This window comes from Salvelinus fontinalis, chromosome 4, assembly GCF_029448725.1.
Source record: "Salvelinus fontinalis isolate EN_2023a chromosome 4, ASM2944872v1, whole genome shotgun sequence".
Classification (NCBI taxonomy): domain Eukaryota; kingdom Metazoa; phylum Chordata; class Actinopteri; order Salmoniformes; family Salmonidae; genus Salvelinus; species Salvelinus fontinalis.
The window spans coordinates 29,253,158-29,281,050 of NC_074668.1; the positions used below are offsets into that span (position 1 = coordinate 29,253,158).

The 27,893-nt window shown below is 44.2% G+C and overlaps 1 protein-coding gene across 9 annotated transcripts; it reads left to right on the forward strand.

Annotated features, from left to right (window-relative positions):
- Nucleotides 1-27,820, forward strand: LOC129853479 (beta-adducin-like). 9 transcript variants are annotated; one of them, XM_055919578.1, is made up of 17 exons: nt 1-462; nt 14,977-15,188; nt 15,829-15,970; nt 16,155-16,306; nt 19,271-19,351; nt 19,683-19,832; nt 20,084-20,227; nt 20,500-20,598; nt 20,980-21,156; nt 21,569-21,814; nt 23,320-23,427; nt 23,545-23,631; nt 23,947-24,015; nt 24,259-24,385; nt 25,205-25,337; nt 25,773-25,806; nt 26,671-26,761. In XM_055919578.1, exons 2-16 carry the CDS (start codon nt 15,024-15,026, stop codon nt 25,789-25,791), a joined length of 1,899 nt encoding a protein of 632 aa, XP_055775553.1. In that variant the 5' UTR covers nt 1-462; nt 14,977-15,023; the 3' UTR covers nt 25,792-25,806; nt 26,671-26,761. The 9 variants fall into 9 exon arrangements, with proteins under 9 accessions (XP_055775553.1, XP_055775556.1, XP_055775555.1 ...); XM_055919581.1 differs by having other exon boundaries at nt 2-462; nt 25,251-25,337; XM_055919580.1 differs by lacking the exon at nt 25,773-25,806 and having other exon boundaries at nt 2-462; nt 26,671-26,759.
- Nucleotides 27,821-27,893: the final 73 nt, after the last annotated feature.

A 27,893-nucleotide genomic window follows, 5' to 3' on the forward strand; every position in this document is an offset into this window, starting at 1 on the left:
TCAACCTCGAGCACAAGGTGGCGCCAGTTTGATGTAATTCGTGTTCACAGCTTTAATGTTTTTACAATATTACAATTCCAGGCTGCCATATATTTGCACCATATTTACATTGAATTCCAACGTGATGTTTTCTCACAAAAAGTTATATCAAATCAAATAAATTGCTGTAGAATTTTGTGGAGTGCTGGCGGTGTCGAATCGTGCAGAAGATCCTTACGGAGGTCAGGGTGTTGGAGTGTGGGCAGGCTTAGCGATGGGCTGGTCCAGGCACGCTCAACGATGAAAAACAACGGGGATATATACCAACGGCCGCGGTAGAGGCCGACATCGCGGAATCACCAAGCATTGTAAACATTAGCCTTGCATTTTAATTCCTGCAGATAGTGTTATTTGGGTTTTAATTCCTACGACAGAGGGTGTGACGCGCCCCCACAAAGGACAAGGCGCGGACAATGCACTGAGGTAAGCACTCAACATAACTTAACATACCTGAATGTTTTTTTCATTGATGTAAATTCGTTTTGAGTAATTTAACCTATCAACATATTAGTGACAATCCATTTGCCGATACACACCTTTCATTTGGTGACATTGCTCCGCAATTAAATGTAAGCCTATACTATAATGTGTGATGCATGCCTGCCATAACACTGATGGGAGAATGACCAGTGATGTAGAAAATAAAACCATCTCCAATCTGAAATGAATAACATTTCTAATTCCCTATAATATAATTTCAAAAGCCTAGCTGATCCACCTTTTTCTCCCAACTGTGCTGCCTACTATGGCCTATATTTTTATTGGTCTGCTAATCATCACCAGCAATCTGTTCTGCCGCAGCAGACATGGATGCCTATGATTTATGGACATTCTTCATCAGAATAGTATAGCCTATCTATTCTTTTCGATGTTAGAAATGCGTTTCTCTTGGCTTTAAACGTATTACATGGTGGTTCTGTTATATTTGAGTTTACATAGCCCATGCAGGGCAGATGCTCTTATTTTCCAACGTCAAACCGCATAAAGGGAATTGGATTATGTCACGGGGAGGGACCGTCTTGCATGGATGCGCCCTTTATTTGTAATTTTATGGGATTGGTTATTTCGCTTTTTATTATGCAGATTGGGGCCTGTGTAGCCAGCAATAATGGATTCGTGAGGACAAAAAGTGGCGTCTCCGCTCACCTCTTGGTAACACAACAACATAGCTCGGCATATTGCGGGTGGCCATCAGTTTAGATCTTCCTGCCAGGCAGGGCTGAAACATCAGTCGCGCAGTGGGAGCTGATGTTGCAGCGCTGCTCGCCTGGTTGCTAGGCAGCCGTGCAGGGGGCATGGGGTATCATATGAGGGATGCTGCTATGGAGGAACTGAACAAAATGGAGAGGCTAGGCCTATTTTTTAAGGAGTCACTTGAATCCACTTCCTTGCTCTGGTCAGATAATAATTTGTTTTGAACAGACCTAGTGGTTAGAGCGTTGGGCCAGTAACCGAAAGGTTGCTGGATCAAATCTCCACGCTGACAAGATAAACATCTGTCATTCTGCCCCTGAGCAAGGCAGTTAACCCACTGTTCCCCAGGCCCCGAAGACTTGGATGTCGATTAAGGCAGCCCCGTACCTCTCTGATTCAAAGGGGTTGGGTTAAATGCGGAAGACACATTTCCGTTGAAGGCATTCAGTTGTACAACTGACTAGGTATCCCCCTTTCCCTTTCCTAAGCTTAAGTAAACAATCAAATGGCTTCTTTCATGTACAGTGCATTCAGAAAGTATTCAGACCCCTTCACTTTTTCTACATTTTGTTACATTACAGCCTTATTCTAAAATGGATGACATAAATATTTTACCACATCAATCGACACACAATACCCCATAAGGACAAAGCAAAAACAGGTTTTTAGAAATCTTTGCAAATTTATTAAAAATAAAAAACAGAAATACCTTAAGTATTCAGAACCTTTGCTATTAAACTCAAAATTGAGCTCAGGTGCATCCTGTTTCCATTGATCTTCCTTGTTATTTTTCTACAACTTGATTGGTGTCCACCTGTGGTAAATTTAATTCATTGGACATGATTTGGAAAGGCACACACCTGTCTATATCATGTCGCACAGTTGACAGTGCACGTCAGAGCATAAACCAAGCAATGAGGTCAAAGGAATTGTCCGTGGAGCTCCGAGACATGATTGTGTCGAGGCACAGATCTGGGGAATGGTACCAAAACATTTCAACAGTATTGATGGTCCCCAAGAACACAGTAGCCTCCATCATTCTTAAATGGAAGAAGTTTGGAACCAGCAAGACTCTTCCTAGAGGTGGCCGCATGGCCAAACTACATCATTGGGGGAGAAGGGCCTTGGTCAAGGAGGGGACCAAGAACCCGACGGTTACTCTGACAGAGCTCCAGAGTTCCTCCGTGGAGATGGGAGAACCTTCCAGAAGGACAATCTCTGCAGCACTCCACCAATCAGGCCTTTATGGTAGAGTGGCCAGACTGAAGCCACTCCTCAGTAAAAGGCACATGACAGCCCGCTTGGAGTTACCAAATGGCATCTAATTGACTCTCAGACCATGAGAAACAAGATTCTCTGGTCTGATGAAAACATGATTGAACTCTTTGGCCTGAATGCCAAGCATCACGTCTGGAGGAAACCTGGCATCATCTCTATGGTGAAGCATGGTGGTGGCAGCATCATGCTATGGGGGTGTTTTTCAGCAGCAGCGATTGCGAGACTAGTCAGAATCGAGGGAAAGATGAATGGTGCAAAGTACAGAGAGATCCTTGATGAAAACCTGCTCCAGAGCGCTCAGGACCTCAGACTGGGGCGAAGGTTCACCTTCCAACAGGACAACGACCCTAAGCACACAGCCAAGACAACGCAGGAGTGGCTTCGAGACAAGTCTCTGAATGTCCTTGAGTGGCTCAGTCAGGGCCCTGACTTGAACCCGATCAAACATCTCTGGAGAGACCTGAAAATAACTGTGCAGCGACGCTCCCCATCCAACCTGACAGAGCTTGAGAGCGTCTGCAGAGAAGAATGGGAGAAACTCCCCAAATACATGTGTGGCAAGCTTGTAGTGTCATATCCAAGAAGACTTGAGGCTGTAATCAATCGCTGCCAAAGGTGCTTCAACAAAGTACTGAGTAAAGGGTCTGAATACTCATATAAATGTGATATTTCAGTTTTCGATTTTTAATGCATTTGCTATAATGTCAAAACTGTGTGAAAAAAAATTGTTGAAGGAAAAAAACGATTTAATACATTTTAAAACAAGGCTGTAACTTAACAAAATATGGAAAAAGTCGACCGGTCTGAATACTTTCTGAATGCACTGTATGTTCATCAATAGCCTATAATTAGCTATTGCTTGAAGTAGGTTATTGTCAGCAGCACATCATCATTACTGGTGTATTTCTCCCTCACAGTGGAGGGGTAGACTTTTATCTGTGGAGTAATGGGTGGGTGTATGTAGATAAGACAAGCACCCAGCATTTGTTCATGGCACAAGCCCTTTAAACTCTGAGAGAAATCTTGTCTCTGGTGAACCAGCCACATCATGGAGACTGTGTTGAAGATTAGTTTCTCTGAACTCTGATAGTCTCAATGTATAATATGCCAGTGTATCTGTCCTTAGGGGGGCGCCAAAGGTTACACGACTAAATGGAGTCTATTTCACTGCATTATCATTCATTTGTAGGTGAAACCGACGTCCGTGTGCTTCTAACAATATAGCTCCACTGCCCCTAGTGGACTAGTGGTCCTCTGCTCACAAACACACGTGACCGCCTTCCTTGACAAACTACTAACCGATTGAGCTACAGAAAAATATTTAATTCGATAGCTCCATTGGCGACATTTCAAGCTAGCTGTGGAGTGAGCTTATGGCATGTTCTTAACTCCGTAGCGTTAGCCTACATAGTTTCATGCAGCTATTAGCAATGGAATCGGTTCAATTGTAGCCTAAGTGTACAGATAAACTACACACAAGCTTATGTGGAATATCTTTTATGTTCCAGATACTAATACTTATCATAAACATTATCGGTATGAAGTAAGTCAGAAAATCAATAATGTATGGAGACCTAATGCCTGAGGAGGAAGGGAGACCGATGCAGGAGAGAGGAGACAGTGGCGACGTTGCTGTCTGGAGAGATGCACTGTCTCCATTTACCGAATCCAGGAAAGTGCTTAAGGTAGACAGACCCTTCCTGGCCCTGTCCTTGGTTTAACTCCAGCTGTCTTTGTATCTCTTTAGACTACGTTTTATCTAGGCTCCATGTTCCGTTTAAAACATGTCATGAAAATGCATGCTCAAGATCCCAGTTCTGCTGAACTTTAAAGCTGCCTGTTTGTCTATTTTTCATAGATTTTCTATTGTTGAGTGTGCATTTTGATATTTCTTTCCAGTTAACATCCTTCATCCTCCTCAATGTGTTGTTCCAACCTAGGTACTGCATGACAGCCATTGGTTCAGAAGAATGCCCACTCATCATTGATTGTGTATAGTCCACAAGTTTGAGCATAATTGTTGATAACTATAAATGAAAACCATAATTACATCCTTTCAGAAGCCTTGCTCTAATCTCAGGGCATGTTCCGTGTGTTTAGATGCTGATGGTTTGACAGATTTTCTGCAACGATTTTCCAGCTTCCTGTCCAGTTTAGAAATCTACCAAGCTGATACAGCAGAACATGTAGCCATTTACCCCTGGTCACGATCATTTTACATAATGTATTATCAGACCGATCAGTTCCTCCTGTCCCTGTTTGTTCGTTTAGAACACACCCAGGCTATTAAAACCCTTTCCTGCAGTCAAGTGACTAAATCCCCCTCTAGTGGCCTCATTGGTGGAACGTTATTAATGTTTTTATTAATAAACATTATTTCAAAAACCCCGCTGACAATCAGGTGTTTCTATTTCAAACGGTTTTGTTATATTTCAGTCTTCTGTGATATAGAAAGTGTAATATTCGGATGCAAACTCAAAATTGTATACATTTAAACGCTTATCTTTTTTTAAAGCACATAACCATGTGTGTGAGGTCTGTACTTTTCTTTCAAAGTATCTTTGTTTATTACTACTAAGAAACATTCTGTATGACCCTGATTTAGCCCACTGCAGTAAAAGGTTAAATCATCTGACTAAATAATGAGGACCGGAGCACAGAAGAGACGACAAATATTATACAAGGGTTAATTTAAAACGTTAACATCCCTACCAATAATGCTCAAGAGGAACTTTGATTAAAGCAATCCAATGCAATTTGGCCAGTTAATTTATGAAAGGTGATCTCATTATTATGCATATAATTATGCTTGAATATTCAGGAAGATATCAACGCTGAATTTTCTGTTGTTTTTAGAACTTGAGATGAAAAGGGGGTATAGATCTAAAGTGCCAATGACAAAGACACTGTATCGTCACCCAGATATATTTTTTAAAGTTAGCTAGGTAGTGACAACTGGCTGAGATGAAAGCGGGTTAGCATGGATAAACAAGACAGAATCAATGCTGACTTTTTCCAAAGTAGTTCCATAATTAGTTTGTATCCACTAACTGCACTTTCTCTCATTAACCTAATGAAAGCCTGGCCAGAGAAATCAATCTGGGACTACTTATGTAATACTCCTATTCACCCCCTCTTTCCTCTAACTGCATCTCCAGCTCTCGGAGTCAGGAGAAAGACCTGGCTGCCATATCAATCCAGTGAAAGAGGCCGGTGCATTTACACAGATCAATAAATATTTGCACATGTAACAGTATAACTTTAAACCGTCCCCTCGCCCCGACCCGGGCGCGAACCAGGGACCCTCTGCACACATCAACGACGGTCGCCCACGAAGCATCGTTACCCATCGCTCCACAAAGGCCACGGCCCTTGCAGAGCAAGGGGCAACCCTACTTAAAGTCTCAGAGCAAGTGACGTAACTGATTGAAATGCTACTAGCGCGTACCCGCTAACTAGCTAGCCATTTCACATCCGTTACACACACATGCGCATTAAATGTGGTTTCCACATGACCAGCTCCTAAGTTGGACTGGCAGAGGCTCATCATATAACCAGCAGTCAGAGCTCCCTTGTCAGAGCTTCCCTCTTCTTCTCTTTCCTCCGGTTTTTCCTGGAGCTCAGGTGATGAGGCTGGGGAGGAGGAGGAAGTAGTGGTGGAGGAGTAGTATATTTGTCCTGAGGACCCGGTTGGACATGATTCCAGTTTGGGAAACCCTGGTCTACACCAACAGGGTCACCAGGAGGGACCAGCCAATGAAGATGGAAGTCCCACCCAGTGGGACTTATGGCGCAGCCCATGCTAATACAGCCTTTTGGCCAATATAGGATTTTATCATTCGCTATCATTCTCTATGGCCCTGCCCTAAATAGTAATTCCTTTGACCAGAGCTGTATGGGCCCTGGTCAAGTGTGATGCACTATATAGGGAATAGGGTGCCATTTGGGATGCAGTCACACTCACAACCACACCACAGCACAGCATGAACTAGGACCTGCCAGGGCAGAGGCCACAGAAATGTGTCTGTTTATATCAATCAATCAAATGTATTTATAAAGCCCTACTTACATCAGCTGATGTCACAAAGTGCTGTACAGAAACCCAGCCTAAAACCCCAAACAGCAAGCAATGCAGGTGTAGAAGCACTGTGGCTAGGAAAAACTGCCAAGAAAGGCCGGAACCTAGGAAGAAACCTAGAGAGGAACCAGGCTATGAGGGGTGGCCAGTCCTCTTCTGGCTGTGCCGGGTGGAGATTACAACAGAACATGGCCAAGATGTTCAAATGTTCATAGATGACCAGCAGGGTCAAATAATAATAATCACAGTGGTTGTAGAGGGTGCAACAGGTCAGCACCTCAGGAGTAAATGTCAGTTGCCTTTTCATAGCCGATCATTCAGAGTATCTCTACCGCTCCTGCTGTCTCTGGAGAGTTGAAAACAGCAGGTCTGGGAGAGGTAGCACGTCCGGTGAACAGGTCAGGGTTCCATAGCCGCAGGCAGAACAGTTGAAACTGGAGCAGCAGCATGACCAGGTGGACTGGGGACAGCAAGGAGTCATCAGGCCAGGTGGTCCTGAGGCATGGTCCTAGTGCTCAGGTCCTCCGAGAGAGAGAAAGAAAGAAAGAAATAGAGAGAGCATACTTAAATTCACACAGGACACTGGATAAGACAGGATAAATACTCCAGACATAACAGACTGACTCTAGCCCCCCAACACATAAACTATTGCAGCATAAATACTGGAGGCTGAAACAGGAGGGATCGGGAGACACTGTGGCCCCGTCCGACAATACCCCTGGACAGGGTCAAATAGGCAGGCTATAACCCCACCCACTTTGCCAAAGCACAGCCCCCACACCACTAGAGGGATATCTTCAACCTCCAACTTACCATCATGAGACAAGGCCGAGTATAGCCCACGAAGATCTCCCCCACGGCACAAACACAAGTTGGAGTGCCAACCCGGACAGGAAGACCACGTCGGTGACTCAACCCACTCAAGTGACGCACCCCTCCTAGGGACGGCATGGAAGAGCACCAGTAAGCCAGTGACTCAGCCCCTGTAATAGGGTTTGAGGCAAAGAATCCCAGTGGAGAGAAGGGAACCGGCCAGGCAGAGACAGCAAGGGTGGTTTGTTGCTCCAGTGCCTTTCCGTTCACCTTCACACTTCTGGGCCAGACTACACTCAATCATAGGACCTACTGAAGAGATGAGTCTTCAATAAAGACTTAAAGGTTCAGACCGAGTCTGGATTGGCAGACCATTCCATAAAAATGGAGCTCTATAGGAGAAGGCCCTGCCTCCAGCAGTTTGCTTAGAAATTCTAATGACAGTAAGGAGGCCTGCATCTTGTGACCATAGCGTACGTGTAGGTATGTACGGCAGGACCAAATTGGAAAGATAGGTAGGAGCAAGCCCGTGTAATGCTTTGTAGGTTAGCAGTAAAACCTGGAAATCAGCTCTTGCCTTAACAGAGAGCCAGTATAGAGAGGCTAGCACTGGAGTAATATGATCACATTTTTTGGTTCTAGTCAAGATTCTAGCAGCCGTGTTTAGCACTAACTGAAGTTTATTTTGTGCTTTATCCGGGTAGCCGGAAAGTAGAGCATTGCAGTAGTCTAACCTAGAAGTGACAAAAGCATGGATACATTTTTCTGCATAATTTTTGGGCAGAAAGTTTATGATTTTTAAAATGTTACGTAGATGGAAAAAAGCTATCCTTGAAACAGTATTGATGTGTTCGTCAAAAGAGAGATCAGGGTCCAGAGTAACGCAGAGGTCCTTCACAGTTTTATTTGAGACGACTGTAAAACCATCAAGACTAATTGTCAGATTCAACAGAATATCTCTTTTTTTCTTGGGACCTAGAACTAGCATCTTTGTTTTGTCCGAGTTTAAAAGTAGAACATTTGTCGCCATCCACTTCCTGGAACACAGGCTTCCAGGGAGGGCAATTTTGGGGCTTCACCATGTTTCATCGAAATGTACAGCTGTGTGTCGTCCACATAGCAGTGAAAGTTAACATTATGTTTCCGAAGGACATCCCCTAGAGGTAAAATATATAGTGAAAACAATAGTGGTCCTAAAACGGAGCCTTGAGGAACACTGACATTTACAGGTGATTTGTCATAGGACAAATCATCTACACACAAACTGATATCTTTCCGACAGATAAGATCTAAACCATGTAGACCTATTTGGGTTTCCAATCTTTCCAAATGAATGTGGTGATCGATGGTATCAAAAGCAGCACTAAGGTCTAGGAGCACGAGGACAGATGCAGAGCCTCGGTCTGACGCCATTAAAAGGTAATTGACCACCTTCACAAGTGCAGTCTCAGTGCTATGACTGGGTCTAAAACCAGACTGAAGCATTTCGTATACATTGTTTGTCTTCAGGAAGGCAGTGAGTTGCTGCGCAACAGCTTTTTCAAAACATTTTGAGAGGAATGGGAGATTCGATGTAGGCCGATAGTTTTTTATATTTTCTGTGTCAAGGTTTGGCTTTTTCAAGAGAGGCTTTATTACTGCCACTTTTAGTGAGTTTGGTACACATCCGGTGGATAGAGAGCCGTTTAATATGTTCAACATAGGAAGGCCAAGCAAAGGAAGCAGCCTTTTCAGCAGTTTAGTTGGAATAGCATGCAGCTTGAAGGTTTAGAGGCCATGATTATTTTCATCATTGTGTCAAGAGATATACACTGCTCAAAAAAATAAAGGGAACACTTAAACAACACAATGTAACTCCAAGTCAATCACACTTCTGTGAAATCAAACTGTCCACTTAGGAAGCAACACTGATTGACAATAAATTTCATATGCTGTTGTGCAAATGGAATAGACAAAAGGTGGAAATTATAGGCAATTAGCAAGACACCCCCAAAAAAGGAGTGATTCTGCAGGTGGTGACCACAGACCACTTCTCAGTTCCTATGCTTCCTGGCTGATGTTTTGGTCACTTTTGAATGCTGGCGGTGCTCTCACTCTAGTGGTAGCATGAGACGGAGTCTACAACCCACACAAGTGGCTCAGGTAGTGCAGTTCATCCAGGATGGCACATCAATGCGAGCTGTGGCAAAAAGGTTTGCTGTGTCTGTCAGCGTAGTGTCCAGAGCATGGAGGCGCTACCAGGAGACGGGACAGTACATCAGGAGACGTGGAGGAGGCCGTAGGAGGGCAACAACCCAGCAGCAGGACCGCTACCTCCGCCTTTGTGCAAGGAGGACCAGGAGGAGCACTGCCAGAGCCCTGCAAAATGACCTCCAGCAGGCCACAAATGTGCATGTGTCTGCTCAAACGGTCAGAAACAGACTCCATGAGGGTGGTATGAGGGCCCGACGTCCACCGGTGGGGGTTGTGCTTACAGCCCAACACCGTGCAGGACGTGGCATTTACCAGAGAACACCAAGATTGGCAAATTCGCCACTGGCGCCCTGTGCTCTTCACAGATGAAAGCAGGTTCACACTGAGCACATGTGACAGACGTGACAGAGTCTGGAGACGCCGTGGAGAACGTTCTGCTGCCTGCAACATCCTCCAGCATGACCGGTTTGGCGATGAGTCAGTCATGGTGTGGGGTGGCATTTCTTTGTGGGGCCGCACAGCCCTCCATGTGCTCACCAGAGGTAGCCTGACTGCCATTAGGTACCGAGATGAGATCCTCAGACCCCTTGTGAGACCATATGCTGACACATGCACATTTGTGGCCTGCTGGAGGTCATTTTGCAGGGCGCTGGCAGTGCACCTCCTTGCACAAAGGCGGAGGTAGCGATCCTGCTGCTGGGTTGTTGCCCTCCTATGGCCTCCTCCACGTCTCCTGATGTACTGGCCTGTCTCCTGGTAGGGCCTCCATGCTCTGGACACTACGCTGACAGACACAGCAAACCTTTTTGCCACAGCTCGCATTGATGTGCCATCCTGGATGAACTGCACTACCTGAGCCACTTGTGTGGGTTGTAGACTCCGTCTCATGCTACCACTAGAGTGAGAGCACCGCCAGCATTCAAAAGTGACCAAAACATCAGCCAGGAAGCATAGGAACTGAGAAGTGGTCTGTGGTCACCACCTGCAGAATCACTCCTGTTTTGGGGGTGTCTTGCTAATTGCCTATAATATTCCACCTTTAGTCTATTCCATTTGCACAACAGCATGTGAAATTTATTGTCAATCAGTGTTGCTTCCTACGTGGACAGTTTGATTTCACAGAAGTGTGATTGACTTGGAGTTACATTGTGTTGTTTAAGTGTTCCCTTTATTTTTTTGAGCAGTGTAGTATTAAAAAACTTGAGTGTCTCCCTTGATCCTAGGTCCTGGCAGTGTTGTGCAGACTCAAGACAACAGAGCTTTGGAGGAATAAGCAGATTTAAAGAGTCGTCCGTAATTTACTTTCTAATGATCATGATCTTTTTGTCAAATAATTCCATGAATTTATCACTGCTGAAGTGAAAGAGAGAATGGATGGAAAGCTTAGGCAAATAAATAAGTAACCTGTATTAAAACTGATGAAAAATCAACCTGAATGTGGTGATACAGTACACATAATTAAGGTTTTTCTGTGATAGTGCACAATGCTTTCTGTGTACCAAGGATAATTCAAGTTTGTACCACCACAGAATAAAATCCTTCAAATGAAAGGTTGTGGGCAGGAATTCATCCATACTATTAGGCCTGGTGGTGGGAGTGACTTGGTATTTGGGAGTAGATTTAATGCATTAGGGAGGAGGAATTAAGAGTGCATTTAGATCAGTGGCGGTCGGTGCAGTTTAACATGAGGGAGGGCGATTATTTTTTTATGAGCATGGCCTTATTTCTATTACAGCAAATTGGATGGCTGTCATTCATATTCCATTCACCCAGTTCAATGTAACATTGATAGGTTTAGGCTACTACATGATGCTTCAATTTTCTCTCTACCCATCATGAGGTTGCTACAACCTAGCCTGTGAATGAAAGTTTACAACATAGGTGCACACATGTCGAGAGAAAATTTTGAGGTGAAAGACAGTGACACAAGGACAGACAGTGACACATTCAATACTGCCTTTCACACTCTTGCCTGCATCTAGCTGATCTAGGGTGTAATCATTAGTCCTAAAGTTGCAAACAAGACTTTCTCATGCAGGTATGTTTATCCCCGTTTGCTTCCATTTAAGAAACGTTTTTCAACAGAATACAACCTTGATCACACATAAACACAGTTCACTTTCATAGCAGCCACATTGTATTCCTTCTTGCATCTACATGCTCCCTTCCTCTCACCTTTTCCCTTTGCTTGTGGATTTCAATGTACGACACATCAGATGTCTGTGACCAGGCAAAAAATTATTTCTAAGCCAAACCATATCATAACCACTAACCGCTAAAAACAGCCTACATTTTTGTCACCATATTAATGTCATAGTCAGCTAATAGAACTAACACGTTAGTAAACCCGCTACAATCATGCAGTACAGCGTACAGTCAGTTTAGCAGTTACACTGGCGAGCCCCCGGTGGCAATAAATTAGTAAAACCAAAGCTTACCTTGACTTGGAAGAGTTCAAGTGTTGGATAGCCATAGCTTGCTAGCTAACATAGAATCCCTCGCTGTTTGAGCTGGGTGTGAGTAGGTTAAACTAGCTAGCTGCATTAACTACCTAAGTAAGTACTCCTAATTCCTCTCTCTCTCTTGCTTCTACACTTTTGAATAAATTAATTTGTTTAAAACTGTTCAACTATTGTCTTTCTTTCTCTATGAGTCAATTACTCACCACATTTTATGCTCTGCAGAGCTAGCTAGCTGTAGCTTATGCTTTCAGTACTAGATTAATTCTCGGATCCTTTGATTGGGTGGACAACATGCCAGTTCATGCTGCAAGAGCTCTGATCGGTTGGAGGATGTCCTCCGGAAGTTGTCGTAATTACTGTGTAAGTCTATAGAAGGGGTGAGAACCATGAGCCTTCTAGGTCAATGTACCCAGAGGAAGACGGATATGGCTTCCATAGACGGAAGCTAGCTGTCCTCCAGCTACACCATGGTGCTACCCTACAGAGTATTGTTGAGGCTACTGTAGACCTTCATTGTAAAACAGTGTGTTTTAATTAGTGACGTGAACGTCTGGTGACGTGAATATATTTAGTATAGTTTTAGCTAAAAAGGAACATTTTAAATGTTTCACTATTTTATTTTTATGAAATTCACTGAGGATGGTGATTCCATTCCTCCTCTGAGGAGCCGCCACTGATTTAGATAGTAGTAGAATGTTTACAGATTATGGGTAAAAACTGTTTGGGAGCTTGGGAAACCTTACCAACACAAAGTGCATATCCTGAAATTCACCATTGACTATTTAAAGGGATAGTTCAACCAAAATATACATTTTTATAATTCAGAGAAATGCACATAGATTTGTATTTTTGGTTAAATATACATTTAGCATCTGAGTTCATCACCATGTTTGCCTATTGTTGAGATGTTTACAATACCAGGCATGTTATTTTCATGTGATTTTCATGTGAAATATATTTTTCATCATTACTCACAATGACAAAGCAAAAACAGGTTCTTGAAAATATTAGCTTTTTTAGCTACTGAAATATCACATTTACATAACTATTCAGACCTTTTACTCAGTACTTTGTTGAATCACCTTTGGCAGCGATTACAGCATTGAGTCTTCTTGGGTATGACGCTACAAGCTTGGCACACCTGTATTCTTCTCTGCAGTTCCTCTCAAGCTCTGTCAGGTTGGATGGGGTGCGTCGCTGCACAACTATTTTCACGTCTCTCCAGAGATATTCGATCGGGTTCAAGTCCGGGCTATGGCTGGGCCACTCGAGAACGTTCAGACACTTGTCCCGAAGCCACTCCTGCGTTGTCTTGGCTGTGTGCTTAGGGTCATTGTTCTGTTGGAAGATGAACCTTCGCCCCAGTCTGAGGTCCTGAGCGCTCTGGCGCAGATTTTCACCAAGGATCTCTCTGTACTTTGCTCTGTTAATCTTTCCCTCGATCCTGACTAGTTTCGCAATCCCTGCTGCTGAAAAACATTTCCACAGCATGGTGCTGCCACCACCATGCTTCACCATAGAGATGATGCCAGGTTTCCTCCAGACGAGATGCTTGGCATTCAGTCCAAAGAGTTCACTCATGTTTTCATCAGACCAGAGAATCTTGTTTCTCATGGCCTGAGAGTCAATTAGATGCACTTTGTTAACTCCAAGCGGGCTGTCATGTGCCTTTTACTGAGGAGTGGCTTCAGTCTGGCCACTCTACCAGAAAGGCCTGATTGGTGGAGTGCAGCAGGGATGGTTGTCCTTCTGGATGGTTCTCCCATCTCCACAGAGGAACTCTAGAGCTATGTCAGAGTGACCATCGGGTTCTAGGTCTACTCTCTGACCAAGGCCCTTCTCCCCCGATTGCTCAATTTGGCCGGGCAGCCAGCTCCAGGAAGAGTCTTGGTGTTTCCAAACTTCTTCCATTAAGAATGATGGAGGCCACTGTGTTCTTGGGGATCTTCAATGCTGCAGACATTTTTTTTGGTACCCTTCCCCACATCTGTGCCTCGACACAATCCTGTCTCGGAGCTGTACGGACAATTCCTTCGACAACATGGCTTGGTTTTTGCTCTGATGTGCACTGTCAACAGTGAGACCTTATATAGACAGGTGTGTGCCTTTCCAAATCATGTCCAATCAATTGAATTTACCACAGGTGTAGTCCAAGTTGTAGAAATATCTCAAGGATAGTCAATGGAAACAAGATACACCTGAGATCAATTTCAAGTCTCATAGCAAATGGTTTGAATACTTATGCAAATAAGCTATTTCTGTTTATTTGTAAGAAATTTCTAAATACATAATAAATTATTTTATTTAAGCAATTTCAGAATAAGGCTGTAATGTAACAAAATGTGGGAAAAGTTAAGTGGTCTGAATGCTTTCTGAAGGCACTGTGCATGTGGCTAATCGGAGTAGTTTCAGATAGCACAGGAGAGAGGGCGTGTTTGTGGTCTTATCTGCTGTTAGCAGAAATGTGTATGTTCACTGGCGGAGGGTTGGTTGGCTCTTTTTGAAAACCTTTACGGTAAGTCTTACTGGTTCTCCCATTACTGGCCCTCTATGATTGAGTTGACTTCCTGCTGGCGGGCGTTGTAATGTTGCTGTCTGACCTCTTACTGCTAATGCTGCATTTCTCCAATTCCCATTGGTTCCGCTAGCCAACAGCCCACACAGGCTTTACTCTGTGGAATATCTCATCCCTGGTTTTGGGGTGGGAGGTAAGCTCCTGTGTCTATGTTTGAAGTTGATGCTTGGTACCTACAGTAGATTACAATAAAAACAACAAAAAATACAGTCCATTCATGCACTGTATTTGTTGCATAAATTAAGAGTGTGTGCGTCACTAGCAGGACTTAAAAATGTGTTTTTCTGAATGTATATCTTTCTATTTGAAACAGAAATTAATGTATCTTCTTCTCCTCTTCCCAGCTCTCCCCACCCCTCGTCCTGTGGCACCCCCTTGTGAGCAGTAGAAGATGAGCACCTCGCCCACCCCTAAGGGCACGCCTGTGCAGCAGAGCTCCAGCGATGGGGGCCCTAGTGATGGGGTCCTCGAGGCTCTCGTGTCTCCACAGCACTCTACACCTGGCTCCTCCGGGCCCCAACACAAGAAACGCGTCTCCAGCCTCCTGCAGAGCCCGGTGAGTAAAACACTGTGTGTGTGCGTCCGGTCTGTTTGGGTCTGTGAGCGCACACACGTGTCTGTTTGTGCATATGCACACAAGTTTTCAAGGAGCGGTTTTAAAAAGTCCCACTTCAGTTTTGCCTTATGGACATCCCTTACTCACTCTACCCTGACCTCCCCCTCATCCCATCGTTCCACGCTGTGTCCAATCCCTCGGCCCTCCACTCTCCCTTCCCCCTCATTAGATCTCCAAAGATATGATTATCTCCACAGCTCAGATTTAATCTGCTCTGAATCACCACTTGACAGCTGCAGACGGGAGCCTTTGCCACAGTGTGTGTGTGTGTGTGTGTGTGTGCGCATGTGCCGTGCTTGTGTGCGAGCGACACAAAAAGGAGGCCTGGAGTTGTGAAGATAGAAGTAGCAGCGGACAGTGCTAATGAATGGCGAGAGTGAAATGCATTAGATGATGCGGTTTAAAAGCCTTTTATTGTGAACATTTGATGTGTCTGTCTGCTTTAGGAACTATGCTGCTCTATGCAGTATTTGTGAGTGTGTTTGGGTGAGTGTTTTAGCCCTCAGGCTAATTGTGTGTGCATTTTAGCAGCATGCAGACTAATGTGTGTGTGTGTGTGTGTGTGTGTGCGTGCGTGCAGTCGTTCCGTGAGGAGCTGGATGTTCTGATCCAGGAACAGATGAAGAAGGGAGGCAGCAGCTCCAACCTCTGGGCTCTGAGGCAGCTAGCTGATTACATGGCCTCTCACGGCTCACCTCCCGCCCTGTCCGCCTCCAGTACAGGTACACACACAAACATACTCCTGTTAAAATAGACGTCACCCAGACATTGAGCCAAATAGAAATCGATTGCAAAATTTCCCTAACATCAAGACACAGACAAATAACTCCCCAAATCACCTCACCAACAGATTAAACACACACGATAATGTTCTGTGATCTGCTATTGACTTCTCTCTCTGTGTAGGCATGATGATGGTGACACCCATCAACGACCTGCATGGCTTGGAGCCCAGCGGCATGGTGAAGGGAGAGAGGCTGATGCGTTGTAAACTGTCCAGTGTCCACCGCCTTCTGGACCTTTACGGCTGGGCCCAGCTCAGCCACACCTGCCTCACCGTGAGTAGACTTGCCTGGCTGACACTCTTTCTGTGTTTCTCTCTATCATTATTTTGCTTTGTTCTCTTAGAGCCCTATTTTGACAATGCAAAAAGCACTACTGTTCAAAGAGATGGTTTTAGTACCATCATTACCATTACAATGTCCATGAGTAGGGCTGTTGCGGTGACCGTATTACCGCCACACCGGCGGTCACGTGTCATGAAGGCAGTCAAATTCCACATGACCATTTAATGCCGGTAATTAGGCTTCTCCAAGCTCTGTTGCTGCTGCAGGTCATTAGTAGCCTACCAAACTTGCTAACTGCCTGGTACTCAGCACTCTATTGTACCTCTAATCACTCTGACATCAACGCAAATGTAATCGAAGATCTAATCAAACACTTCATGAGAGCCCATGAGCTCATGTTGCGGGAAAATTTCTATAGCCTACGTAATTGCGGGAGAAAACAGAGTGATGGCCGCTAATAAAAATAGGAGGATCCTATCAGCTTTCTATAGGCTAGGCCTACTATATGTATTTCTCAACTTTCCTAATATTAAGCACATTGCTTATCTTTACAACAGGAGTATAGCTTACCTGACTGGCATGAAAATAAACCATGGGGAAAAGCGTCCTCCATTCGCTATTTAAGTGCATAGATTACATGTATTTTTTCCCGCTGCCCCCGTTTCGATACAGGTGCATCATAATGGTCCATTCTAAATCAAAACAAATTTCACACATATATTATTTGGTATATGTAAAGACAAGATTAAATCAAGAATAGTCTGATGGGTGACAATATTAGCCTATCACCTGTAGTATATATTATCACTTGTGAATGATGCCCAGCATAAGAAACAATGCCCTTTTTTTGGGGGACTTTTTCTAATCATAGTCACACACCTCATGTAGCCTAGTCCATAGGCCTATATGTTTTAATAAGGTTTGTATCACAACTAAATTGGCCAAATAACTTCTTAAAATTAAGAAAATTAATCCACTTTACAAGGGATTTAGAGCCTAACTGGCATACATAAGCAGCGCGTGAGTTTCATGTTTGGGGAAGATCATTTTCACCATAAAAATGCTACTTTTTTTAATAAAAGCATTACATGCATAATTGCATTTGCGGTTACTTTTGATAATGGTGTTTTCCTGCTAATGGAACATATGCACTTATAGCCTTCTACCATGAGCTCATTGCTGCTCTTATAATGTAAAGAAATAGCCTAATAGTTTATCAACATTTTAAGATAAATGTTCTGATCTGTTGCGTCAGCCACATTGCATAAAAACTTTTTTTTTTTTATGCTAGTGGTTGTATTAATTTGGGATCTATCGCATCCCACAACTGTCCCAGACTGTTTGGAATATTTATTTCTTGCACAGAATAGATTAGGTCGACTTTTGTACTATGGGGGTGGTAGATTGACATAGGCTAGTGCTTTTGTGGTTCGTTAGGCCTACTCATCTTTTTGGCTGACAAAAGTAAATGTGGACAGTTCTTCCAATATCTTCAATATGCACCTCGGGAATTGGATAAGGACGTGTGCAGTTGCATCCCTGATGTGTCTGTCTTCACTTGTAGCCTGTGCGAAAGACCCGATCATGTGATGGAGCATGCAGTACTCAGGGAGAAGGGCACAATGGCCACTAGCCGCAAAAGCCATGGATTTTTTTTAGGGGGCATTACGGCCACGCAAAGGGGATGCCGCTGTGAAATTCTAGGCATTATCAAGTGCTTGTCAAATTGTGAATGAGAGACTGATGCAGTGTGTACAGCCTGCACAAAACACAAAGCAGAGCTCATGCCTTTTCAAGCAACTTTTTTCATATCATTAGAATTGCATCATGTAGCCTTACAATGTATTAAAAATCAAAAAATATAGCCCAATGTTTGTAGAACTACTAATATTACATTTATAACTCTAAATTAAGCATATAGGAATACCTATTTTCTTTGTTAACCGCTCAACACAGAATAGCCGCATGTGCGCACTCCCTCAAATCTTAGAGAAAATATCCTTTCTATTTTATTCAGTTTGTTCAATTGTATTCTTCATGCTATAAAATAATGGTATGGAATTCTAACCAAATCTTGTCTGCTAAATGAACTAGTGTAGCCCACAGCCAGATCAGGACCTAACATAAGGACAACTCAGACTATGCTATTCTTCTCAAATAGACTACATTTTCTTCATATCATGCTTCTTTAGATCTGTCTAAAATAAATCATGTATTTATTGTGAAGGCTGTATGTGGTGTAGGCTATATTACATTGATTTATTAGACTTTCTAAAATGTAGATGTTCCAAAGGTCTGCATCACCAGACCTATGCGTGGAAGCCAGGAGATGGTAAATGTGTTTGTTAATTAACTGTCAATTACCGTGAGACCGACAGTCATTTGCTTGACAATCACCGGCTGACCCCCACAGCCCTATCAATGAGGGTAAAATTGTATGCAGGTTTTGAAAGTTTGGAGCAGATACTTGACTATGTCATTGTGTAACTCATTTTAAGAGAACATCTCAGTTTTTACCTTGTCACGTTCGTTTCAATGATTGGACCAAGGCGCAGCGTGCGTAGGATTCCACATGTTTAATAAACTCACCAAACAAAACAGAAACGTGACGTTCTGTGCTGCTCACACAAAAACAAGATCCCACAAACAACAGGTGGGAAAAGGCTGCCTAAATATGATCCCCAATCAGAGACAACGATAGACAGCTGCCTCTGATTGGGAACCATACCAGGCCAACATGGAAATCGAAAAACTAGAATGCCCACCCTAATCACACCCTGACCTAACCAAATAGAGAAATAAGAAATAAAAAGTCTCTCTAAGGTCAGGGTGTGACGTACCTTTACTTTCTCTCACTCTATCTTTGTTTGTATTCTATCCATCCCTTCCTTTTCTCTATCCCTGTTCGTAAAGTTTGGTATCTGACAGAGCTGTGTGTGTGTTGTCTCCTGTCAGCTGCGTGTCAGTAAGGAACAGGAGCACTTCCTGGTTCTGCCCAATGGCCTGGCCTATGGTGAGGTCACTGCCTCTAGCCTGGTGAGTTCACTACTAATTCTGCTCCACAGTCATAAAGCGAACCTCTCTACTTGCTGTGGGTTATTATGTAAATAGCCTGATCCCCATTTGAGTTTAGCTGCTAACGTAAACGGTACTTTTATACTGGCCGATACACGTAAGCACTAACTATTCAGTCATCTCACTGATGCTTAGTTTAACTTGCCCCTGTTATCACAGAACTCCTTCAACAAGGGCTTAACAGTTAAAAATTGTAATAAACAATACGCATTGCAATAAGCATTACACAAATATAAATGAATGTGACACTGAGCTCTAATGCTAGTGTTGCTCTGTGTTGTTGTCCTCCCAGGCGAAGGTGAATATCCTTGGGGAGGTGGTGGAGAGGGGCAGCACCACCCTGGGGGTAGACCTGGATTCCTTCAGCCTCCACTCAGCCATCTACTCTACCCGGCCAGACGTACGCTGTCTGGTGCACCTCCACACCCCCGCCACCGTCGCTGTGAGTCACACATACACTTAGGCCCTGCCCTGCCTAGGGGACAGGGCACACTCAGAACTATCATTAACATATTTTCACATAGTCTCAAATGTTTTTTCTAAAATAATGGAGTTTTAGGACTAGGTAGAACTAGAGATTATACTTTTTAGTATAAGATATAGACATTATTCACATTTAATGATGACTAGAGTTAAAAAAACATGTAAAATCCTTCATTCCAGAATGTGACTTATAGTTGTCTGTGTGTGCAGGTGTCCGCCATGAAGTGTGGCCTGCTGCCACTGTCCCATGAGGCTCTGCTGGTGGGTGAGGTGGCGTCCTACGACTACAATGGGATGATGGAGAACGAGGAGGACCGGGTGGAGCTTCAGAAGAGTCTCGGGCCCACCTGCAAGGTGAAAACATTATGGCAGAGCAAGGGTTAACGGAACAGGCTTGTGATTGTCCTGATACTGCTAATTTGCTGCTTGAGAAAATAATGGCACCATAAATAGGGAAAACATTAGTTACTTTTACTCAATATATTTGTAAAACAATAACAATTGCAATGACAGGGCCGAAGAAAGAAGAGGAAATGAGAGATAATGAACAAAAATAAGAGTGTACTCTGAGGCAAAATAGGGTTTTATATGTTGTTTCTCTTGCTGAAGTCTATCTTTATTCCTAGGTGCTGTTGCTTCGAAACCATGGCATCGTGGCCCTGGGGGAGTCAGTGGAGGAGGCTTTCTACACCATCTACCACATACAGGCTGCCTGTCAGATCCAGGTACAGAGACACACGTACTGACATCGCTTCTGCTGCTCCCTCCTGCCAAAGGCTTGAGGCACAACTCTGACAACCACACTGAGAGAGAGAAGGAGGACTCCCAGACCCATAGCTCAGTGACTGTGTGTGCGTGAGAGAGAAAGACAGAGGGAGAGGGTGAGGGAGAGGGAGAGAACTGCCAGACTCATAGCTCAATGTATGTGTGTGTGTATGAGAGAGAGTAACAGCACACACATGCACAGCTTTGACAGTTTCACTCCTGAATGCTTGTCCTTGCCTTAGTACCCTTGTACTGTGACTGTTGTATGTGCAGTACTGTAACTGTACGCTTGCCAAACACTAAGCAGAACACACTGCTGCAATCCTGTGTTGTGCTGACAGGTGTCAGCATTGTGCAGTGCTGGAGGAGAGCAGAACCTGATCATGCTGGACCGCTCCACCCACAAACCCAACGCTGCAGGCACCGTGGGCTGGGCCGGATCCACCTTCGGCCCCCTGACCAAGAGTCGACTCGGGGAGCACGAGTTTGAGGCTCTCATGAGGACTCTGGACAACCTGGTGAGATCAAAAGACAGAAGCACATTTACAATGCTAGAAGTATTTTCAATTTAGTGGAACGAGTCAATGTAGAGTACTGCTTTACAACGCTTAAAGCATTGTCAATTTTGTGGAATAGGGAAAGTCATTATGAATAGGGCGGGTTAAAATGCTGTTTATGACATGCACTGCACTGGATCTTATCAAACAGGTCACGTGTGTCCCACTGCACGAATCCATTAACATCCACCACACACAATACTGGATAAACAGTACATAGAATATGCAGACACTAAGAGGGCTCCAGACACAGGTCTTACCTACTTTAACCCTCCAGGATGTGGATCATATGGATCACTTTTACCCCTGGACATTTACAATACATCAATCAGACAAAAACCTTCCTATAAACCTCCCTCTCCCCACCCTCCAGGGTTACCGTACCGGCTACGCCTACCGCTTCCCCGTGCTGCTGGAGCGCTCTCGGACACGGAGGGAGGTGGAGGTACCCGCCACAGTCCACTCCTTCCAGTTTGAGGAGGAGGGAGTGCACCCGTTACCCCGCCAGCACCCCTACGCCCAGCGGCAGCAACAGGAGAAGACCCGCTGGCTCAACACCCCAAACTCCTACCTGAGGGTGAACCAAGACCAAGCCAGCCCCGGACACCAGCGCACCACAGTAAGTATCTGAGGGCCAGCCTCGGACACCAGCGCACCACAGTAAGTATCTGAAGGCCAGCCTCGGACACCAGCGCACCACAGTAAGTATCTGAGGGCCAGCCTCGGACACCAGCGCACCACAGTAAGTATCTGAAGGCCAGCCTCGGACACCAGCGCACCACAGTAAGTATCTGAAGGCCAGCCTCGGACACCAGCGCACCACAGTATCTGAAGGCCAGCCTCGGACACCAGCGCACCACAGTAAGTATCTGAAGGCCAGCCTCGGACACCAGCGCACCACAGTAAGTATCTGAGGGCCAGCCTCGGACACCAGCGCACCACAGTAAGTATCTGAAGGCCAGCCTCGGACACCAGCGCACCACAGTAAGTATCTGAGGGCCAGCCCCGGACACCAGCGCACCACAGTAAGTATCTGAAGGCCAGCCTCGGACACCAGCGCACCACAGTAAGTATCTGAGGGCCAGCCTCGGACACCAGCGCACCACAGTAAGTATCTGAGGGCCAGCCTCGGACACCAGCGCACCACAGTAAGTATCTGAAGGCCAGCCTCGGACACCAGCGCACCACAGTAAGAATCTGAAGGCCAGCCTCGGACACCAGCGCACCACAGTAAGTATCTGAGGGCCAGCCCCGGACACCAGCGCACCACAGTAAGTATCTGAAGGCCAGCCTCGGACACCAGCGCACCACAGTAAGTATCTGAGGGCAATGTTCCCTCAACATTGTTGCTTTTATTTTAAATATCAATTATATTAGAATTTCCACTAATGCAATTGAATTGAACAGCCATTAAAGGTTATGTGTGTGTGTGGCTAATTAATGGATGCAGATGCAACCTTTATTTGTGTGCGTGAAAAGGTGTTTAAAACAGGGTGTTTGCTATAGTACCTCAGGGAGAGAGATTGTTGGAGTCCTTTCAGACAGAACAATACCAGGCAGGCAGAGACCCTCTTACATCAGGCAGGGGGAGGAGACTAGCTCTCACTCTCCCTGTCTCTCTCTCTCCTGTACCTCCCAACCTCTCTTTCTCCTGTCCTCTGCATTGCAGCGGAAAGCCCAGTACTGGTTTTGATTACTGCAGTGCTATCTGCCCTCTGGTGGTGGAAAAGAAAGTCACTGCAGGGGTGTTTCTCTGTCTGAGAACATGTGATAATAATAACACTGCACTCAGAATGACAACAACACTGTATAACACACTGGTTTAAAATAATGGTTATTGTTGTATCTTGATTCCAGTTAAACATGCATTCAGAGTCAAATGACCATGGTGCAAATATTCTTTACTGGATTCAATAGAATATTAGGAGGATGTCATTCGAGAAAGGCACATACCTTTCTCTCTCGCGCGCTCACGCCCTGTCATGTATAAGATCAACTTTGTCCCCCAGAAATGTCATTGAAAGCACAAACGTGTTGATGGGGCAAAAGCATTTGAAGCAATGTTTATGGGATGGGTCATGCAGCCGAACTCCTGACCCTCAACACTCATCTCTCTTTCTTCAGTGGCTGAAGACAGAGGAGATGCAACAAGGAGCCATCAAGATTGAGAACTCAAATCAGTTTGTTCCTCTTTTTACCAACCCTCAAGAGGTGCTGGAAACACGAAATAAGGTACGTCTTCCTTACTGCTCCCAGTGAGCGATGATGTCACAGTATGGATGTATTACAGGGATCACATGGTTTGGTGTTGGGTTTTCAGCCTTTCAGGGTCTTGTTGTGTATCTCCAGATCCGGCAGCAGAACCGTCAGGACATGAAGACAGCAGGACCCCAGTCCCAAGTACTAGCCGGTGTCATAACTGATGGTAGTCCACTGGTAAGGCTCAAGTACTAGGTCTACAGTGATGTGGCTACTAGTGCTGGAGTATGTATGAATGCTTGCTTTTTACATTTTCATTTGATGTACGGTATTTCTGTCTTAGGTGTTAAACTGAGGCCCTATGGTCTTGTCGCAAGAGATGGGTTGTTTACCCTGTTGTCTTGGTTAAATACGATTCCTAACCCAGCTGCAGAAGCTACTTTGGCCACCTAACCATCCCCATTAATCATCCTTTCTCCCCTGTTTCTCATTGTAAAGTCCATTCATTCATTCCTTCAACCCCTCATCCTCCACCCTGCTAATCTTCCCCAGGTCCAGAAAAAACTGCATGTTGCTGTAAAAATGAGTGTGCTCTCAGTCAACAAAAGCATCAAAGTAAAGGTAAACAAATAAATAAGATAGTCTGAGAGAGAGAGGAAATCATGAACCATGAAGACGATTAAACCAAGGAGCTCTTCTTAGAGCAAACACAAAGAAGACTTGGAAGATATTGCAATGTTCAACTTTCCTGGGAATGAATCATTTGAGTGTGAAATTGAAATGAGATGGGAAGCATCTTGGGTCGAAAATGATTATCAAAACCAAAACAATTGTAATATCCTTTCCTTCTCCTTTTCATCCTAGTCTCCAGACCCGGCAGAACTTGCGATACTTGAGCCGGAGACCCCCAACCCGTTTAACCAGCTGACAGACAAGGAGCTGGAGGAGTACCGCAAGGAGGTGCAGAGGAAAGCAGGAGGTCAAACAGATGGTAAGTGCACTGCTACCAAAAGCTATCCCTCACACTAAATCCAGAGCTTGGACTATTAGGTTCTATCTGCATTTTTGTCAAAATGCTGTTATTGACATAGCTTTGTTCTGTTCAATGTTCTCTACCTACAGTGTGTATAGTTCACTAAATATCCCAATTAATGTTGTTAAGTTCAAAAGAATAAAAGATAACAAAAATTGCTGACACCATTCAAACCAATGAGGGTTCGGAACTTTAAAGCCAATTATCTCAGAATAATCTTTTTGCAGATAGAACCTTATAGTCCCAAGCCCTCTAAATGTTGCCTTACACTATCCCTCACTCTAAATGTGTCTCACTACTGGCTCGCTATTGCCTTATGACTCAAACAAATTCTTCCGCTGCTCTATGTTCGCTACATACTTCAGTCTGAGACTGCCGTCGTTAAAGTCGTTGGTGGTGACGTCCAAATGAGGGGTGTTGTACAAAATCATCAGCGATTGGTTCATCTCTAACCAATCAGAGTATTTACCCATGTGTGTTATGGCTCTGGCCCAACCCATCGTTTTCTGACAACAATCAGAACGGTTAGAATGTGTTTGCTTTCTATAAATCTTTGGGGCGGTACTCAGATCCAGACTCATTGCGGAGAAGAGACTAACGTCCGTGGGCGTGGTGTAGCATTTGGCCAGAGCAAGGAGTTTGAGTAGCCAGGCAAGGATCGCTATACTCACAGCAATGAAACCTCAGACTGTACAGTTAATGTGCTATTCTTTCACCAATTCCTAATTCACTTCTCACTCTGCCTCACAACTCTTGCACGCGGCTTACTAGAATTAGCTCTATGCACTGTTTTCCTGTGTCTGTCTGTCGTTCTGTGCGTCAGTAGGGGAGGAGGTGGAGAACGAGAAGGAGTCTCTCCCAGCTACCCCCTCCAAAAACAACCCTACCCCCTGCAATCCCCCACCCTCAGGTGAGACTCAGCCTGCAGTGCTGATCACACACAGCTGTCTTTGCTTGCCTTGCATACAGGGGAGAAGGACCGCTCAAATTCCTACATGACAATATGTGGGACCCTGTACTGTTGTCTCCACAACCCCTGTTGCGCTCACCATCATTGAATATTTCCCTAAATATTTCAATCCTAACTTGAGATATGTAACATGGACGTTCGCATTAAACATGCATTGATATCAATGTATGGAGTTACGTGCATGGATCTCAATTCGGAGAATATTGTACAATAAGCTCAGTGGCTGAGTGATGTGTGGTGGTGTTTGTTGTTGTAAATGTGTCACATTTCAGCGCCGTCTTGTGACGCCCATCTGTCTTCACAACTACTGTATGTACCTCTCTCCTTCTGTCTCTGTGTTCGTCTTTGTCTATGCTCCTCTATACTGACTCATAGGGCACCCCTCTGGTACTGAGATCTTGTCTCAATAGTAAGTACTGAGAAACAAACTGTAAGACATGGTTGCACTCTCATTAACCAAGCATGTTTAGTTGGGCACAACTGCAATGACATGACATGTCTGCAGTGAAGGGTAGAGTGGGGTAAGTTGAGCCAAAAGGGTAAGACGAGCCACCCTTTTTTTTAGAAACCATACCCCAAAAATAATTTGACCAAATATTTAGAAAGAGGTCATCATTTCATGGAGTCTGTGAAGGAAGAAACCACATGGAAAAAGTGATAAGCAAGTTAGGTCCAAAAAAGTACATTTCATTTATTGTGTCAGAAGTTCCATGATGCTTGCATCTAAACCAAAGTAGATCATTTTAAGATTTTTATACATCAGTTGGGGTCTCTATAAGCTTCAATATGAGGTCCTAAACATGTCCGAGCATGAAAGTGCATCCTTGTAGCTGTGTGGGCTAATATTCAAAATGTTTCCCTTGGGTTTAGTTGAGCCAGTGGGCATGGGGTAAATAAAGATAGTTTTAAAAAGGTAGCGCTAATATTTAATTCAGGGCAGAAGGTGGCTTAACTTACCCTGTCCCGCGGCTCAACTTACCCCATACCCGTATCACTTTTTGAGGGGCAAGCTATGTTTTTACATGAATTCTGCTTATTTCCAGGGATACACAACATCCTGAAATATATGTAGGAAGGATGTTTTTTTTTGCATGTGCTACAGACGGCTATATCGATGGTGGGGGTTGTATATTTTTGTGTACTTCCCGCATACTATGGACTTACTCCACTCTCCCCTACTGTTCCATGCAGCTAACACAAAAACACAAAAACAATCTATTTACTCAGTTTTTTTTTCCTTTGCTTTGTTTTACTCCAATAATAAATGAACAAGATGAGACAAAGAAAGAGTCCACAGCAGTTCAGAACGGGAAAGGAGAGGAGGAGAAGCAGACCACGGAGGAGCTGGAGAAAGGGATGAAGGCTTTGTCTACCAACGACACTTCTACACCCCCCTCCACCACCCCTGCTGCCCCACCCGCTAAACCGCCCAGCAACACCCCTGAGGGATCCCCCTCCAAGTCCCCCTCTAAGAAGAAAAAGAAGTTCAAGGCCCCCTCGTTCCTAAAGAAGAGCAAGAAGAAAGAGCAGAAAGAGAAAGCTGAAACTTGAGGGGACATGTAAAATGATTCTGACACGCACCCTCCACTTCTAGCCATATACACGGAGGCAAACACACTAACTCGCACTCAAGTCTCCTGTATGTATAGCTCAGTCACTCATCACGTCTAGAAGTAATTCTAATTCAGTTTTTTTTTGGGGGGGGGGGGGCAATATTGTTTCTGTACAACTCTCAAATGATCTTGAAACAATCCACAATCATTCTAAATGAAATAGAATCAACAACACCACCTGAATTATGCACTCCCTATTTATTATAAGAAGTAACGCACTTGACACATGTATGTATATAAACCAATGTTGCATTGAAGTATCCTCACAGGCACCCCCTGGCCTGGTCATGTTTATTTGTTTTTAATAGTCAGACAAAGGTGACGGGTATGTACATACGAGCACAGGTGCAGTACATGTAGAATTATGCAGGTATAATAATGTGCTCTTTTTTTTTTAGCAGAAGTCTTGTTCCAATTAAACTAACTATTCAAATCATAGAGAGCAGGGACAAATAAGAAAATAAATGCTAAAAAAAAAGAAAGTCCCCAACATTAAGCTGACAGCTATAAATGCCACTAATACCAAGCAAGGATATGATCTAAGCATTGTGGGAGAAACTTGTTGCTTGATGTTGCAAACTGAAGCCGAACTAAAAGGTACTAAACATTCCACTCTTCCCCAAATTATTCTTTGAAATATGTGTACAAAATACCTCTACAGCTGTAATTATTTTTATGATCAGTAGCTGTTATCAAAATGCTGATGTGTGATATTTGTTGGTTTTTAATGTATTATTTCATATTAGAATGTAAAGTGAAAAGTTGCAAGGTTGAAATGTACCAGTCATTAAAGATCAAAGTTGATTTCAATCCAGTTTGGTTTGATCTGTTGTTCGTTACACTAGCAACTGCACTTAATCATGTGAGATTTAGGTACTGTAAA

What these genes read in the sequence shown, in the direction of transcription:
- LOC129853479 (XM_055919572.1), top strand. Translation starts at nt 15,024, where the DNA reads ATGAGCACCTCGCCCACCCCTAAGGGCACGCCTGTGCAGCAGAGCTCC. An exon ending in TCAGCCACACCTGCCTCACC is followed by an intron (nt 16,307 to 19,270) that starts GTGAGTAGACTT and finishes GTCTCCTGTCAG; the next exon opens with CTGCGTGTCAGTAAGGAACA. An exon ending in CTGCAATCCCCCACCCTCAG is followed by an intron (nt 25,338 to 26,670) that starts GTGAGACTCAGC and finishes TAAATGAACAAG; the next exon opens with ATGAGACAAAGAAAGAGTCC.